The sequence below is a fragment of the Heterocephalus glaber genome, unplaced genomic scaffold (assembly GCF_053883595.1).
Source record: "Heterocephalus glaber isolate CG9 unplaced genomic scaffold, H.glaber_assembly_v1.0 deba00000347, whole genome shotgun sequence".
In the NCBI taxonomy this organism is placed as follows: Eukaryota; Metazoa; Chordata; class Mammalia; order Rodentia; family Bathyergidae; genus Heterocephalus; species Heterocephalus glaber.
In genome coordinates this window covers 62,130,532-62,148,123 of record NW_028258143.1, presented here as the reverse complement: position 1 = coordinate 62,148,123, position 17,592 = coordinate 62,130,532, and the positions used below count along the sequence as shown (strand labels likewise).

Genomic DNA, 17,592 nt, shown 5'->3' with positions numbered 1-17,592 from the left:
TTGGCCTGGCACTGAGGCAGTTTTCCTGCCTCAGCCTCTTGAATCCTGAGATTACAGACAGGCACCACCATGGCCAACCAGTAATCTCTTGTTTTAAATAAAAGAGCCTGTAATGGAAAATACTTTCATATAGTGCGGTTGATTAACTTAGATATTGCCTGTGACAAAAGTGCATTTTTAAAACTATTTTCTAAGTTAAATGAGCTGGTCTTTCAGGTAGTCCCAGATGTTGTTAATTTACTTTTCCATTTGTTGAATGTTGTCTTGGCATTGGAGAAGTATAAACTCAGATTAAGTTTTCAGTGTCACATCATTCATATTTTACTGGGGACTTAATTTAAATGCAGTGTGTAGGTGGGATTGTGGGAGTTTGAGAAGGGAGTTAAGGATTCCAATGAATTTGTTCTTGGTTTTGATGTATCAATAGGAGCTTTACCCAGGCATTGACAATGGCTAGGCATCATTATTTCGCATTGCAGACCTTTGTTCAGTAGAATAGGTAAAGATACAGAAAGTTATAAAGTACCTCAGCAATGCTTTTCTTACAGGAATATAACTTCCAAACTTTTCTACATTATTATTTTCTAAATTTTTTCCATATTAGATATATTCTGTGGGTTGAGAGCTATGTTGTAGACAGAGCTCTAATGCTAATTTTTTTTAAAATCTTGGACAAATTATCTTTCTGGGCTATAGTTTATTTGCTTCTTAGCCAGTGTAGAATTATCTTTTGTCAGTACACAATAAAATTATCTCAAAAGGTTTTAAAACATTTTATATTTCTGGATCTTGACCTGACTTATGTAATAATAATAAGAAGAAGGCATATGAAGTAGCTTTGTTGTTAACCAGTGAAATATGAAGCGGGGTGTAGTAGTGCATGCCTGTAATCCCAGCACTTGGGAGGCTGAGGCAGGAGGATCACTGTGAGTTTCAGGACACCCTGTGCTACATAGTGTGTTAAAATGACAGCCTGAATTACATCATGAGACCCTGTCTCAAAAAAGAAAGAAATATGTAAAATATCAGTTCTTAAAATCTCTGATTTCTTTCTCTGTAATTCACTGTCATGATTAAATTTTGTCATCTGTTACATGTAAATTTCTGGAAGGCTGCACATAAGCTCTCTACTATAGCAAGACCAGCTTCATGATACTTTTTTGCTCTCTGCTTTCATGCTCCAAGCTGTACTTTTTGGCTTTCTAAGCCACGCTCATATTTCCGCTCTCCCACATTGGGGAATATACTTTTTTTTTTTGTACTGGGGATGGAACTCAGGACCTTGCGCTTGTGTGGCAGGTGGTGGCACCACTGAGCTAAATTCACAGCCTGGGGAATACCTCCTTCATAGGTTGCATGTTAAATGAGTTAATTCATAGGAGTATTAGTACAGTGCCCGGTAAAAGGGTAAGAAGTGAGTAAATGTTGGCTATGGTTATTAGTTCTATTTCTGGGACTTAGAATGGACACTTAATGAATGTACATTTTCTCTGACCTTTTTTTTTTTTAAATATTGTTTCCTAATTTAGGCCCCAGACCATTAGTAAACATTTCTTTAACTACTCTTTTTTACTGCTTGATGTTATAGTCTGATATCTACTTACTTTCAATATGGAATCATTATTTGTATTTCAGAAGTGTATTTTACAGTGGTCCTTTATAGAACTACCATTTAGTAACAAAAGTGTGATAAAATATACTTTTAAAAAACTATAATGTCCCTTTTTTAAAAAATAAATTGAGCTGTTCTTGTGTATTGGAAGCTGAGAAATGTTTAGTAGTGATATAGACATCTCCTTGAGTAGCAATTAGTAACTCATTTGAATCGCTAAAAACTAAGTTTTAATAAAGGGTTTTGAAGGATACTATGGGTTGAATTATTTTTTAGTCCGTGATTTTTCCAAAACTTGTGCCTAGGGGACAATAACCATAATTTATGGTTATCTTTAAATTAGCTGTAACTGGTTTTAGTTAGATGTTGTTATTAATAAAGTTGATTTGAAAGTATTTCTAATAGTTTCAGTATACTTTCCTATCAAGCCACTTAATCTGTTAGCAATAGATTCCTTTTTTTTCCACCTACCGACCTAAACTACTAATTTATTTTATTTTATTGTTTATTTTTTATTTTTTTTTTTGGTACCGGAAATCGAACTCGGGACCTTGTGCTTGCGAGGCAGGCACTGGAACCACTGAGCTAAATCCCCGGCCCTAAACTACTAATTTAAAGCAGATGGGTTTGACAATATATACAGGAGAAAAAAAAATAATTGGGAAGTTATTACTGACACTAGAAACTGAAGTTTGTTTTGCTGTCATTAGATTTTTAAATACTTATAGGCTCTTTTCATACTATATGTAATGTATTGCCTTCATTATTTGGAACAGTGATGACGAGGTTTTTAGAGTTTAGAGCTTTAAGTGATATAGACGGTGAGTTGTATGCCTAGGTTTGCCACCACTGATTTAGAACATAGAACAGTTAAGTTGCTTTCACTGTCTGTAATCTCAGGTGATATCTCTTCTAGACATGAATTACAGTTTATTAAAAACTTCAACCCCTCTTCCTGTCCTTATTTATAAAAGCATTGTTTCCATTTTTTCCTTCTATTCTTTTTCCCCCTCCCCCCTCCCCCCTCCCCCCACCCTTGTTGCCCTTCCCAGTTGAACATTTTAGTCCTTATTTACTCTTTTGGTTTCTTGCTTTTTTTTTTTTTTTTGGTTCTGGGGATCGAACTCAGGTCCTTGCCGCTTGCGCCGCAGGTGGCGAAACCACTGAGCTAAATCCTGGGCCCTGGTTTTCTCTCTTGATTGGTAGTTTAGGCAATTTGTAAAGCATAGGTGTTTTTGCCCAGTAAATGTTGTTTTTACCACTGTCCTTGTGTCATGGATGTTTTCATGTTTCTTGATTGTTGCTTAATTTCTTATGAATAAGGAATTTTTAAAACCTCTATTTGACTTTTTTAGCACCATGGTATGTTCTTAGAAAAATAAGTAGCAATAACCATGTAAAGTTAAGCTGTGGTATATGTTCTTTTTTTTTTTGGTACCAGGGATCAAACTTGGGACCTTGTGCTTGCGAGGCAGGTGGTGGATCCCTGGCCCTGTGGTATATGTTCTTATCTGTAGCAGCTTGAAGAAAAGACACAAGAAGGGGGTTTTGGTGGTAGGATGGCAGAAAGATTTTTTTTCTTGGTGGTGGTGGTGGGGTAGTACCGGGGATCAAGCTCAGGACCTTGCACTTGCAAGGCAGGTGCGGTGCTGCTGAGCTAAGTCCCCGGCCCAGAAAGATTTGTTTTAAAGTCATACTTTCATGTCCTATCAAACCTGTCTTTGATGTTTCTAGTAAAGACATTTATTTTGTGGCCTGAATAACATGTTTTTTAGAATACGTTTGTCCTTTATTTTTGGTAATAACATGAAATTTGTGTTTCGTGAGAAAATGAATTTGGAAATATTGAATTGGCAGTTAATTCTGACCTAGAATTGGTTTTACGGAAAATCTTACTTGAATAATTGGGAACTCATAATAGGTATAGCCTCATATTGAAAAGATTTGTTAAAGGAGAAAAAGATAATTATTTAGAATTTACTTATATGCCAGGCACTGAAATAAACATGTTATGTGTATTCTATTTTGGAAAATCTTAACAGTTTATTTATGAAGGAGGTAGTAATGATATCCTCAATTTATGGACTTAGAAGGTGAGGACTAGAGGTCAAGCAGTCTGTCTAAGATCATATAAGCTGTAATCCACTTGACTCAATAGACCGGATTTTTTGTTATATTTAAATGTTTTTTCCAACAATAGAGTATTTATGGATAATAAAGTTCCAATTCTGAGAACTGTTTTTAAATTTTAGATCTTCAACAGTTTGAAACTAGTATTTTATACATTATGAAAATGAAATGAAATGAAGTAAAATATGAGGTTTGAAAGGGAACACTCTAAATTCTGTAGGTCTTATATAGTTTTGTTTTTGTGTAGTGAATAACCCCTCTATTCAGTTTTGCTTCTGATTTAAATTTTTGGTAGATGTAAACCTGGAGGACTTTGATGTAATTTTGTAAGGTATTCACCTTTTGAGGGGGTTGGGAAGGTATAAAAATGCTCACTATTACTTAATTCATAATTTGTTAAATATTTTGATTCAGTCTTTGTGGTAAGGGCTTCTGAAATATATTAGCGTAAAATATATTAATAACTATAGTAGTATATGTGGTTTTTAAAATTTATGTACTTCAAGGATGACAATTTAATAGTGAAAGATAATTTTGTATAATATTATAGCTATAGTATAGGTTGAGTTATGTTTCAGGTTGTACTAACAACAGGCTATGTTCAGGTTGAAATTATCTTACAGTTTGTCCTCAAAATGAAATTTTGTTGGGATAGGAAAGATTAATCTTTACAAATAGACTTACGGTTAGTTGGAATTTAGCTCCCCTGTTTTAGTATAGGACGAAAACTTCCTAGTTGAATTATAGTTAAAGTTCTCCATCAGGATATATTTTAACTGGATGGTAGCTTTTAGTTACAATATAGTTTATTTCATTTCTTACATTCTTTTTTTTTTTTTTTTTTGGCCCAACTACTCATAAGTGTCTCTTATTAAATAAATCAAAAATTGCTTTTAGAAAAATTAAAATGCCCAATACTTCTATATAATTTCTATGAGCCTTGTATTTTTTGAGTGCTCTTGGTATGTAAAATACCCTTGTAAGTCCCCCCCCCCCATCGTGAATACAGACCTTTTTAGGATGATTATTTTCTCCAGATAAATAGATGAAGACACTTAAGGAACACAGAAGTTTAAAAAAAAAATCCCTTACTCATGGTTATAAGTGATGGAGCCAGAATTTGAACATGGATAACCTAACTTAAAAACTCATGCTCTTGTGGCTGGGGGTGTACTTCATTGGTAGAGCATGGGTTTAGCTGTGTGAGCCTCTGGTTTCAATCCCCAGCGCCAAAAAATCAAATCAGCCCTGCTCCCCCCAAAACCCTCATGTTAATACTGTAAAGCTAAACTCTATTTAAAGTAAAACATACAGTGATTTAGACTCTCAGTAAATGAAGAAACTACTGTAAGTCATTGAGAGGGGAATCACAGTCTCATATAAGGAAGTTCATACTTAATTGCTAGTTCAATATACTATACTATGATAATGACCATTACCACTGTGATAATTCATGTTAAGGTTTTACTTGGGTAGCTATTAATGGCAGCTAACATTTTTAGAGCACTTAATGTGCCATATTTTGCCTTCCTCAAATCCTCATGACTCCATGAGGTAAGTACTAATTCCCCCCATTTTTACAAATAAGGAAACTAGGAGATGTTATGTAATATATCCAAGGTCCCATGGTTCATGTTACCCAGCTAATTTTATTCCAGAATCTGTGTATAACTTTTCTGATATACTGCTTCCTCAGTATAATATGTTTAGGCAGTATGGAAAAAAGTAAACCAGTTTCAAGGAAAAGACATACTTCTTTATTTTTCATTGAAATGAAATTCTTTTTGTTTTCAGTGTAAGACCTGCTTACACACACACGCACACACGATTAAATTTTTACACGGTAAAATTTCTGATCATGGGAAATGGGTATTGTCCTTTGTATTTTCATATTTGATAGTTGCTAACTTGATAGTTTCATATTTGATAGTTTCGTATTTGATAGGATAGGTAGCTGAATTTTTAAATCAGAATAGGAAAGGCAGTACCTTGGAAAAACAACATAATTTGAAGTCACTAGATTTCTGTACTATCTCAGGCATGTTTATGAGACTTGATTTTCATTATGCCATTGATATAAGGAAATGTTGATCTGAAGCAGTTTATTTTTGAGTAAATTCTTAGTCATGTGATTCTTAGTTACTAGTAATTTTAACATGGGAAGAACAGATTGAAAGATTAATTTATAAGATAACACTTTAAAGAAATAATAGTCTATTCTGAGAAACAGTCAAATGTATGTTAACAACATGATGTTAAAATGGATTTACATCCTAGCTTTGTATCGATCTGGTTAAGGATTATGACTTGTAAATTTAAAATTTTTATCTAATTATATTTGAAAATTAATACTTTTTTTTTACTGCATTCCTATTTCCATTTATAAACTATAGGAATGTTTTCTTTGATTTTTATATTCTGGCTTGGAGGGAAGCTAGATGATATTCGAAAAAAGTTTTAATTTGAGTTGAAGTGCAAAAGTCATCCAATAACAATTTATTTTTATTCTTGGCTACCGTTTCTTTTTAAGGTATGTAAACTTTCACTGATGGTTTTGCTCCTGTTTCTATAGCTGCATGTAGCCTTTATTTTTCCTTCTTTCTAGTATTATTTTAAGTTGCCTTAGAGCACCAAGATACTGACATGGTTGTACACTTACACAGCAGTATTAAAATTTGAGAAGTATAAACTCTGTATCATTATATACTAAAACTTGCTACTTAGAATACTTTAGAATTGTAGCACCATATAGTTCTAATCTTGTTTTGTTATTCATAGCCTGCAGTACATAAGTTTTCTACTGAAAAGTATGTCATAGTTTGACAATTATTGTTTACACGTAATTCTCTCTCTTTTTATTACAATGCTTCCCCAGCAAGGACAAGTTTGGAAGGTTTGCAAAGCTTTTCACCTTCCCTCTGCCCGCTTGCCCGCTTTCAGATCAGTTTCATGTTTCATAACTTCTCTTTCTGTAATCTACAACATAGCCATAGTAAACAATGAAAAAGACCCATTTAATTGAAGTACTGCATTTCCTCACACATAGCAAACAGAAAGGACACATCCTTGAAAAAATGGAATAAGAATAAATAGGAATGGTATAATTTTAGTAATTCCCTAAGAAATAACATCTTACTAGCAAGCAGTTAATTAAACGTCACATAATGAAAGTGAACAGTATTAAAGGTTATATTCTATATTGCTAATAGTTCAGGTAAAAAGTTTTTACTAATAATACCTTACATTTGTGTAATGCTTTATAGTCCTTTATAGACAATGCTGCACTGCTGCTGTGGTCAGATGTAAACATTTCCACTTGTTCTGTGCTCATGAGATATAGAACAGATGTAGATTTATTGTTCAAAGTGCTGCTGGTATGATGGAAAACAGTGTTGTAACTCAGATGCTCAGAGGAACAAGCCACACACTTTAGCACTATGAAAACAACTTTAGCAGCTTCCTGTTCTTTTGAACTAGGGCTCTTGTATTAAAATGTTTAAAATGGGGCCGGGGATTTAGCTCAGTGGTTCTGCCGCCTGCCTCGCAAGCTCAAGGACCCGAGTTCGATCCCCAGTACCAAAAAACAAAGAGGAAAACATTTTGGAGAAGACATTTAAACATAGCTTTTATTTTATAACACCTAGAAAGAAACATGTCCAGTGTCTACTTAATATTTAATTTTATAGTATTTTATTAGCTTCAGAGGAATACAATTCTACCTCAAACCAAGAATTTTTTTCTTTTCTTCTTTTTCTTTTCTTTCTTTCTTTATTTTTTTAGGTTTGAGCTTTTTCCTTCACTGCTGTTCTGCGCTAACTGCTTTGAAACTTTCCATGCATTTTTTTCAGTAGAAGAACATCTCTGTACTGTCTCCCATTGCATATTTCAGCTGTGACAATCCCTGCACTTTGCCTATTCATTTTATCACCTGCTCACCAAAAACAATAAATATCTCTAATTTCTGATTACAGATTTGCTAGTCTTCTTTTTGGAAGGAGGATTTATTTCACTTTTTATTACTTTTTTTTATAGGCATGTGGAGATCCCAAGGCCAAACCATCCTACCTTATTGACAAAAACTTGGAGTCTGCTGTGAAATTCATCGTCAGAAAATTTCCTGCTGTAGAAACTCGCAACAACAATGTAAGTCATCTTGATTTTTCATTTACTTGATTTTAGTCGTTTATAAGGAAAGCAATGGTCAGTATCGTGCTTGTAGTAGCTCTTATTTCTTTTGATTTTGATATACAGATTATATATATTAATTAAGGGTTCTAAGTACCTGTGAAACTGGAAAAAATGATTCTTTACTACCTTGCCATTTTCTTATGGAAAATATGCATTTTTAATTTCTTACACACAATTTCCTTTTAAGTTATACCAATAATGATGCAATGGATATGTATATAGTATCCCAAATATTTGTGTGAATACTTGGACTGATGCTTTTATGGTCTTATTAAACTTAAATTTCCTTTAAGGTTAGTAAATGACTTCATAAGAGGTTTTATTGTTTTAGTAATTTGTTGTGTTTAGTTTTAAAATATATTTATTTCTTTACTATTTTTGTAATTGACAAAAATATTTGTGAAAAGTAAATGATAAGATGATCATGTTGGGGTCATATTATCCTTATATTACTTTTTATGTGGGAAGGTTTTTTCCTTGGTATATTGAAGTGTATCAATATTCAGAATCTTTACATATCTTTTTTGTAGTTCTTTATAACTCTTATAAATAACACAGTTTGGCAAATTATACCATGGCATTTTTTATATAAGTTTTGCTGATTTGGATTTTTTCTGTATGTCTTCTTTTAAATTTTTTTCTTTGATTTTGCTTTATGTACAAAAGTAGTTTAGAACTTTCCTCTCTTCTCTATTTTTGTGAATCTCTGTTTAAACAATATATTATCATCTTTTTCTTTTTTCAAATCATTTGTATTCATTGAAGATTTATAGTTAGCCTGTTGATGCCACTTTTACTGAAAAATGTTTTAATGTAGAAGGAAATGGCAGTCGGAGTTAATAAAATATCAGGAAAAGTGCTTTTTAAATAATTTTTTTAAAGTCTGTGTTTTTTTGTTTGTTTGTTTTTTGGTACTGGGGATCGAACTTGGGACCTTGCGCTTGCAAGGCAGGTGGCAGAACCACTGAGCTAAATCCCCGGCTTGGTTTTGTTTTTTGAAGTACTGATTAGTAGAGATCTTGGTTTATAGATGATTATATTTTTAATTGGTATATTAAGGCATCACAATTTCTGATTACAAAATGGATGATTCAAAGTATGCACTTCCTAAAAACATGACTGGAGAAGTCCTTTTTTAGTTACATGGTTGACTCATCTGAGAGATTATATACTCTAAATAAGAGGTTTTATTATGAAAATCTCCTAAATTTGATCCTATATACATTTCCTTCTTCAGGTATTCTTTTTTTTTGGTACCAGGGATCGAACTCAGGACCTTGTGCTTGTGAGGCAGGCAGCAGCGCCACTGAGCTAAATCCCTGGCCCTATACATTTCATTCTTGAGGCTCATAAATCTGACATGAGCTCTTCAGAAATTTTAAAAATTTAGTATGCATAAATTTTTATGTAGTATAGTTCCTGAATATGCAGTCTTTCTTGGAGGATTGCCAAGAACTGATTAAATATATTATTCACTGTTTAATAACAGTAATTTTTTTGTTGTTAAGGGCCAATTAAGAATTCTGCTTCTTTTGATATAGTTGGCAAACTGCTTACTTGTATAATAACAATTTTGTGGCTTTTTGTTCTTTAATAGTTTTACTTCCCTTTACAACTTTTAAGGCACCAAGTTAGGATTTCTCTTTTTCTTTTTTGTGGGAGGATGGGGTGGTACTGGTGATTGAATCCAGGGGTACTCTACCACTCAGCTGCATCACTAGCTCTTTTTGTTTTATGGGACAGGGTCTCACTAGATGCCCATTCTGGCCTCAGACTTGCAATCTTCCTGCCTCATTCTCCTGAGTAGCTGGTATTATAGGAATGTACCACCACAGCTGGCCAAAACTGACACTTTTAGTAAAAACCTTATTGAGATATAGCTTATATCCAAAGCGTGATCAAATTATGTGATGAATATTTTTAAATTTAAAAAATTTTTTGCAGTAAAGGACACATTGGCAGTAATCGCTTCAAATATTTCTTCTTGCTTTTTCTTTGCATTTTTCCTGTCATTCTTGCCACTTTCTGAAGCAGTTCTTGAAGTCCTCTTTCATGAGTGTCTTTATGAAGTATAATCAAAAATATAATGAGTGCAGTTGCTGAGTACAATCCAGTGGAAAGGTAGGCTCATAAAAACATTACAGTGAGTTCTCTTCCACCTTATTCACTGAATCTGGCATTGTGCAATGTCTGCTCTTCCGGACAAAATGGCTGTGAAAGGTAAATGTTTTGATTTGTTTCAGGACATCAAGGTAGCCATGACAATGCAAGTAAAGACACAGAAGAGAACTTCAGAACTGCTTCAGAAAGTGGCAAGAATAGTGGGATAAATGTGTCATAAATCAGGGGAAATACTTTGTGGGGGATTAATGACAATGTCTTTTACTATAATGAATTAAACAATGCACACTAGTATTCACTGTATTTCTTGTACTATATAATTCACTCATGTGAAATGTGCTATTTGCAGAATTACATTGAGGCATAGTATGATACAGTTCACCCATTTGAGGTGTACTGTTTATGGCTTTTAGTGTATTCAGTAGCTCAGTCAACTTAGAAGATTTTTATCACCTAGGAAGAAACTCTACACCCACTAACATTCACTCCCAATTTCCTATCAACACCCCACTCCTCAGCAAACACTCATCTACTTTGTATTTATCTTTGTGCCTATTGTAGAAACTTCATATGAATATAATAGTAGAATATGTGATAAGTTTATACAAGTTGGAGTATGCATGTATCAGCATTTTCATTTCATTGCTAAATATTCCATTGTGTGGATATACCACATTTTATCCAATCATGAGTTTATGGATGTTTGGGTGGTTTTTACTTAGTTATTGTAAGTAATGATGTTGTATGAACATTTATATAAATTTTTTTTGTGTGTATATATATTTTAATTTCTTTTACAGATATGTACCAGGAGTAAAATTGTTGGGTTATGTGATAATTCTGTCTTTAACCTATAAAATTGATTGTATAGTGCTGAGTGTTATGACTATTTGTAGATTTACTCTGATTGTTTTCAAAGCCTGATAAATTTTGTCGTATGATATACATAATCTGATTGTTATTTTTGACCTGCTGAATACTAGATACAGGCTGTTTGTGAAGTTTGGTGATCTCAGTTTTGGCCTGGGCTTGGTTAAAATATTTCTGAGGGATTCCTAGTCCACTTAGGTTAGGAAATGAACAATGAATACATTTATTTATTTGCTTAATTACCAATTTATTTATTTATTTATTTATTTAAATTTGAGACAAGGTCTTGCTATGTAGCCATGCTGGCCTTGAGCTTGCTAGGTAGCCCAGACAGGGCTCCAACCCTGATCTTCCTGCCTTGGCTTCCCAAGTGCTGGGATTTAGGCACATACTGCATAGCTGGGATACTATTATTTTTAACTTCATAAAGTAGATTAATGAAAGTTTAAAGACTTGGAATAACAGGTAGCAGCCAGGACTGACAGGAGGGTGCAGGTTTTGGCTACTCCGTGTGCTGTAAAAGTTATATTGGTGTCACGGCCTTGTATGTGTCACAGCATGCTTGCTTAATCCCAGGAACCAAGGTAAGCACTGTTTTCTACTTTAATTCATGTTTCAAGGGTACTACTTGCCCCCAAGCTTCAGAAAAGGTACTCATAAAAGGATTCTTTCCAGTGAAAATTCAACTAAATATTTTTTGACATTCCTAAAATAAATTTTTACAAAAAGTTAAATCTTATTTTCAGCCAAAATGTTGCTGATTTTATTGTCTCTTTAGTAACTGCCATGATCACCATATCTTTAAATTTCGTGAGAAGATGTGAGCTCCTATCTCTGTGTGCAGCACGGAGGAGGCCCTGCCACAGACCCTGGGCTGTGTGGAGTGCAGCTTCCACAGTGCCGACGGCGGCCCCTATGGGGTCCTGGTCAGTGTCTCTTCCTGCCTGTGCAGCCCTCCTTGTGACTTGTGCAGACATAGGGGTCTGTTATTCCCCTGGATGAAGAAAATAGTGGAAATTCCCTATTATATTAACAGGTGAAAGTTCTTTTGCTCAGGATTTTGCGGGGTGGGGGGGGTACCAGGGATCGAAATTTTGCTCAGGAAATTTAAGAATTTTTTATAAAGAAAATATTCAGGTGTATGTAAAACTTGTAAGTTTTTTTCCAAAATATTTTTAAACTTTATTTTTTCTCTTTTTTTCATTTTTATTTACATCTGAAATCTAGTTTGTGATTTTTTGTTTTTCTAGTTTGTGTTTTATAAAATGGTAAAAATGTTTTCTGGATAAAAGTGTCACCATAGATTTACCTATTACACATTTTAGAATAAAATTTTGGGTTTGATTGCCAGATTATTAGAAAAGAGCTATATAAATGACCATCCTGTGTGTTGCATTAGAAATCAGTAGGAAGAAGGACCTTGTTTTAGTGAGGAGAGTGCCACAGAGTACTACAGGAATTCTGGGTTAAAACACAGTCATTATTGAAATAATTTGAAAAGTGTGTTTTCAAACTGATAATATTTTATGTTTTAGATATTGCTTTTGTACTCTCTCAAAGAGCATAGCATTATAAGATCCCATAAAAAATACTAAGTTTTCTAATTAAGAAGTGAACAAAGTGACCGGAGAAAGTGCAAAATAAAACAACCCTTTAGTGTCAAAATCAGCAGTTAAGTCAGCTCAGAGGCGTAGCCTCAGGGTCTGTTTTTAAACACTGCCAGAAACACTGAATAAGTATTTGATAAGTGGGAAGACACATTTGTTATACTTTAACTTAGCCCACTTTCACTTGTATTCAAACACTGATTTAGATTTTGCCAGAATCCAAACTTAAACTTTTTAAAAATAAATTTTATTTTATCCCATTCCCCTCCTCAAGCCCCCTCTACTCCCTATGTAAAACTTAAACCTTTAAAACATCTTTTGGTTAAAAATAATCAGGCTTTTTAGTAGAGCTAAGAAATAAATCTTAGTAATATTACTGAAGTAACCTTCAAAAAGAGTAAGCGTTCCTGCTTTTACAAATGTAAATGTGCTTTGGGGGTTGGAGTGATAGGTTCTGGAAGGGCCCTTGATTATGTTTACTGTGGCTTGATACGTAGTTAGTTAAGAGGATAGACTTTGGAGTTAGTGAGCCAGAATTTGAGTTCTGGTCTTTCCAGTCTTACCTGAGTGACTTGAGACAAGTTATTTAGCTTTTTTTTTTTTTTTTTTCTTGTAAGTGCTGGGATTGATGCCAGGGCCTCACCCATACTAGGCAGTTGCTACCATTGAGCTACATCCCTGTTTTAGCTCATTTAGCATACTAAAGCATCCATGTTCATGTATGAAAATATTTACTTCTGTGGCTTCAATGAAGAATTACACTATCAATCAATTATTGTATTATACTATTACTATATTATACTATTATCAAGTATTATAATACAAATATACTATCTCCTTTGTACATTGAATGCTTAATTATCCTTCATTTTGTTTCTCTTTTGTGTTCATTCTGTTGAGTCTTCATCATCAGCTTGGTGACCTAAACTAGAACCTGCAAAGTCTTCTTTGGCTTTTATAAAACATTATGATGGTCATCTAGAGTTCGTCAGTTTTGCCACTGTACTGTTTTGTGAATTTGTTCCTCTTGGGTCTGTGTTGTCTGCTGGGACACATGCCATGGTAACCCACATGCTGATTCTTGGTCTCCCAGCCTCTGCTCCTTGCCCCCCCCCCCGCCTCCCCAGGGAAGCAGAGCAAGATGGAAACAGCCTTCCCTGCGGTGTGCCATCTTTGGGTACCACCTAGTCAGCCGTCTGAATCCCTTCTGAGTGGGAGAGAGTGGGCTGTCAGATACATGACTCCCGTTTAAAAGGAATCGTCTTTCTGAATAACGGTGCCACTTGGAATTGTGACGGTATATTTCACAGCCTGATGGAAACGTATGTTCTTAACCATATATTAAACTTGAACTTTGCCAAAGAATTTTAATACAGTGAAAGATATGTTATGGTTTGTGTTTAGATGTCCCCCCAAAGCCTCATTTGGTCAGAGGTGGCTGAATTGGGAATGTGTGATGCTGGGATTAAGGGGTGTTATTACTAAACCCTACACATGAGCGAGTGGTTTAGCACTGCCCTAGTCCTGGTAGTCTGGGTGGGGTAAGAGTTAGAAAGATGCAGTGAAGGCCTCTTGTTGCCTTTGCTACCTCGTGCCCGCCATGTTGTTTCTTCTCCATGAGGCCTGTTTGCCATCCCTGTCTTGGAGCCAGCCAATTATGGACTGACACCTCTAGGAACTATAAGCCAGATAAACCCCTTCCCCTCTAACTTTGGGTGTCAGGTAGTTTGTTTCAGCAACGAGAGAAAAGTAACGCAAGTTCGTTCTCAAGCATCAATATTCTTTTGAAAGATAATGAGAAATAACCTCAAGGATTTTTGGTTTCAGGATTTACTGGGTAAGGAAGCAAGAGGAATAGGTGTGTGTTAGGGGTGCAATGGAGGTGGTATCTAACAGCTTGATATTGGGTATTGTAGGTATGAGAGGCCTATTAGCTATCTAGGTGGAGATACTGAGTAGCCAGTTGTCCATACAGTATGAATCTAGAACTCACGTTAGGATTAAGCTGAGTGACAAACTGAAATACTATTTAGGCCTTATTGTTTAGCTTTAAGAGATAGAAATCCTAGCACTCTAGGAGGCTGAGGCAGGAGGATTGCAAGTTAGAGCCCAACCTGGACAACTTAATGATTTAGTGAGATGCTGAGAGACAGGGACAGGGAGGAGAAAGAGTCCATTAATCATTGTGAAAAATAAGAGAGTGAATCGACGGTGAAAGTGGAATGGTGTTGCAAGTCAGTTTATAGTCAGTAATGAAATCAAGTTGGGAGCAAGTTTGCCTAGGTATATGCTTTTTCTCTTACTGTAGGTTTTATCAAGCAGTTATAATAGAGGGAGAGAAGGACAGGAAGTAATTATAATGATGGGCTATTTAAAGTTAAAATGAGTAAAAAGGAAGTAGGACTTGAAATGATGAGTGGCTGTAGAAGGGTAATGGGGTGAGTAGATTCCCTTAAAGATGAGTAGAGGCATGTTTTAGAGGTTTTACGTGGAGATTATTCGCCAGTGGATGCTACCTCACCTCCCAAGAACAATAGATGTCCTCAAAGACCCAAGAGAAGCCAAGATAGCTTAGAGACAAACTTTCTGCTGTTTACAGGCTTGCCAGTTGAAGATACTTAGTGTGAGCTGTAATGTACTCTGTCCACATACACAGTATTCATGTACCAGAAAGACTCCATGGGTGCCTTCACAGTTAACTTCCCACATCTCACGTATCCTCCTCACCATTCTTAGGAGCATTGACTGTTTATTATGGTCTTCACCATAGTAATGCATAGAAGTTTTTGTTTTATGCTGTTTTCCTGTTATTATTAGATAGTGAGCATGTTTGTCTTGAAGGAAATGTAAAAATTCATCATCGTAGTTTTTCTACCATCTTTGAACTTTGCACCTACAAACTAGCCATGGTGCAACAAGCTTCTAAAACTGGATATTTAAAAAAAGGTGGACTTTTTATTTGTACATGCATCCCTCACTAGACTATAAACTTATTTAGGGTAGGATCAGGACTTTATTCATAGTTTTTTCTCAGTTTCTCCCACAATTTCTGAAAATATTGTTATGTTTGTTTGTTCCCAAATGAATGAATTATATATTGTTACAGTAATTCTTATTTAAAGTCACTTTCAATTTATTTGCCTACCTGAATCACATCCGAGAACAGCTAAGAACTATGGAAGGGAAATAATTCTACTCTTAGGAATCTTTCATGGAGAAATGAAAACAAATCTTCCCAAAGACATCTTCATGGAAGTATTCATTGTTCAGAATAGCCCCAAACTGGAAACAGATCAAATGCCCAACAACTGACCAAGGAGTAAACAAATGTAGTCTATACATTTAACTGAATACTGTTGAGCATTTAAGAGGAACTGAGATAGATGGTACTAAATACCAAAATTAATTAGGTTACGTGAAGAAGTCAGGTGTAAAATGCTACATGTATTATGTGATTATTTTTATAGGAAATGTCTAGAAAGAAAATTGAGGCAGAAAGTAAATCAGTATTTGCCTAGGGCCAGGGTTAAGAGAACGATTAATTAGAAATGGGCATGAAGAACTTTTTGGGAATGATACAGATGTTCTAAATAGAAGCTGGATATGATCAATTGTTGTACAACCATAAACGTACTAAAATTATATAAAAAACATGATTTTGAACACTAAGAAATAGTATCCTATAATAAATGAAAGTTTATTTAGAGAAAAGCTTTTTGGTCTTCTTATGAGCAAGCTTGCCAAGTTAGGCAAAATTGTAACAAGTATATGATACACTGTACATTGAAGGATTCTCTCCTCAAGAACACATAATTGGGCCCAGGATTTAGCTCAGTGGTGTCGCTGCCTGCCCTGAAAGTGCAAGGTCCCGAGTTTGATCCCTGGTACCAAAAAAAAAAAAAAAGAACACGTAATTGACAGGAAGAGAAAAACTTTAGAAGGTATAACAAAGGACTGTTTAATGTTGCCAGATACTTTGCATTTGTCAGTAATACCTGTTGCCATTTTGACTCAATTTGACGTAATTACTGATTACTAAGGTGGTGTCTAACCAGTAAGAAAGACCTGATTTATGTCTGGTGTTCCAAGGTTATGAAACTCGGGTTGTATAATTGCACAATATATTTTCAATTTTTAATCACAATATATTTTTTTTAAAAATACTAAAATGGAATGTAAAGGATCTAGCGTATGTATTTACATTTGTCTTTGTAGTGGAAAATGGTGCTATTAAAGGAGATAAGCTGTGTTATCCCTAATACAGTATGATGATGTCTTTTTCTTTTTCTTTTTTTTTTTTTTGGTACGAGGATTGAACTCGGGACTTTCTGATTTCAAGGGAGGCAGCAGAACCCCTGAGCTAAATCCCCAGCCCTGGTGATGTCTTTTATACAAAAATGTTACACCTGACCAACTCCACTACCTATTAGCTGTGCTAGTACTTATGATAAAATTAATTTAATCAGTTTACTCTAACCACTTTGTAACCAGAATCTTAAATTTCCAGGATTTTTAACAATGTGCTCAGTTAAAGAGAGATTTATTACAGAACTTTATATTAATCATTGTTACAGTTACCTCCTGCTTCATGACAGGCCAGTCCAAAACTTAGTGGCTGAAAACCAGCAGTTTGCTATTTCTTTGTGATTTTGTGGGTTATTTGGATAGTTTCTTTGTTGGCCTCACCAGCTGTAGGTTATGGTTGCATTCCGCTGGTAGGTCTGCTAACAGACAGGCCCAGCTGGGTCAGCAGAGATGCTGAACTGCAATTGGTATTTCAGGCAGCTTGCCCACAGTGGCACTTGAGGGGCTGTATCAAAAGCATGAAATCTGAAGCTGTAAGTCTTCTTAAATTAAGCCCTAGCCTTGTAAGTGACACAGAGTCATCTGTACTGTGTTCTGTTGGTCCAACTAAATCACAAGGCTAGCAGCCAAAAATCAGAGTGAGAAAATGGCTTACAGTTCTGACTTCTCTGTCACGGTACTACCAATCAAACACAGGGCTTCCTGCATCTCCTCCAGTCTATTTTTTTTTCAAGCTAGGATCTTGCTAAGTTGCCCAGG

General features: G+C 35.0%; 1 protein-coding gene across 5 annotated transcripts in view; it reads left to right on the top strand.

Moving 5' to 3' along the window:
* Positions 1-17,592, top strand: part of Nckap1 (NCK associated protein 1) — a 94,118-nt gene that overhangs the window by 6,881 nt on the left and 69,645 nt on the right. For 3 of the 5 annotated variants that reach the window (XM_004868178.3, XM_013066831.3, XM_087201290.1), the window contains exons 2-3: positions 6,618-6,635; positions 7,775-7,885. In XM_004868178.3, the coding sequence (XP_004868235.1) occupies positions 6,618-6,635; positions 7,775-7,885 (129 nt within the window). The remainder of the gene's footprint in view (positions 1-6,617; positions 6,636-7,774; positions 7,886-17,592) is intronic. The other 2 variants (XM_004868179.3, XM_087201307.1) reach the window with 1 other exon arrangement.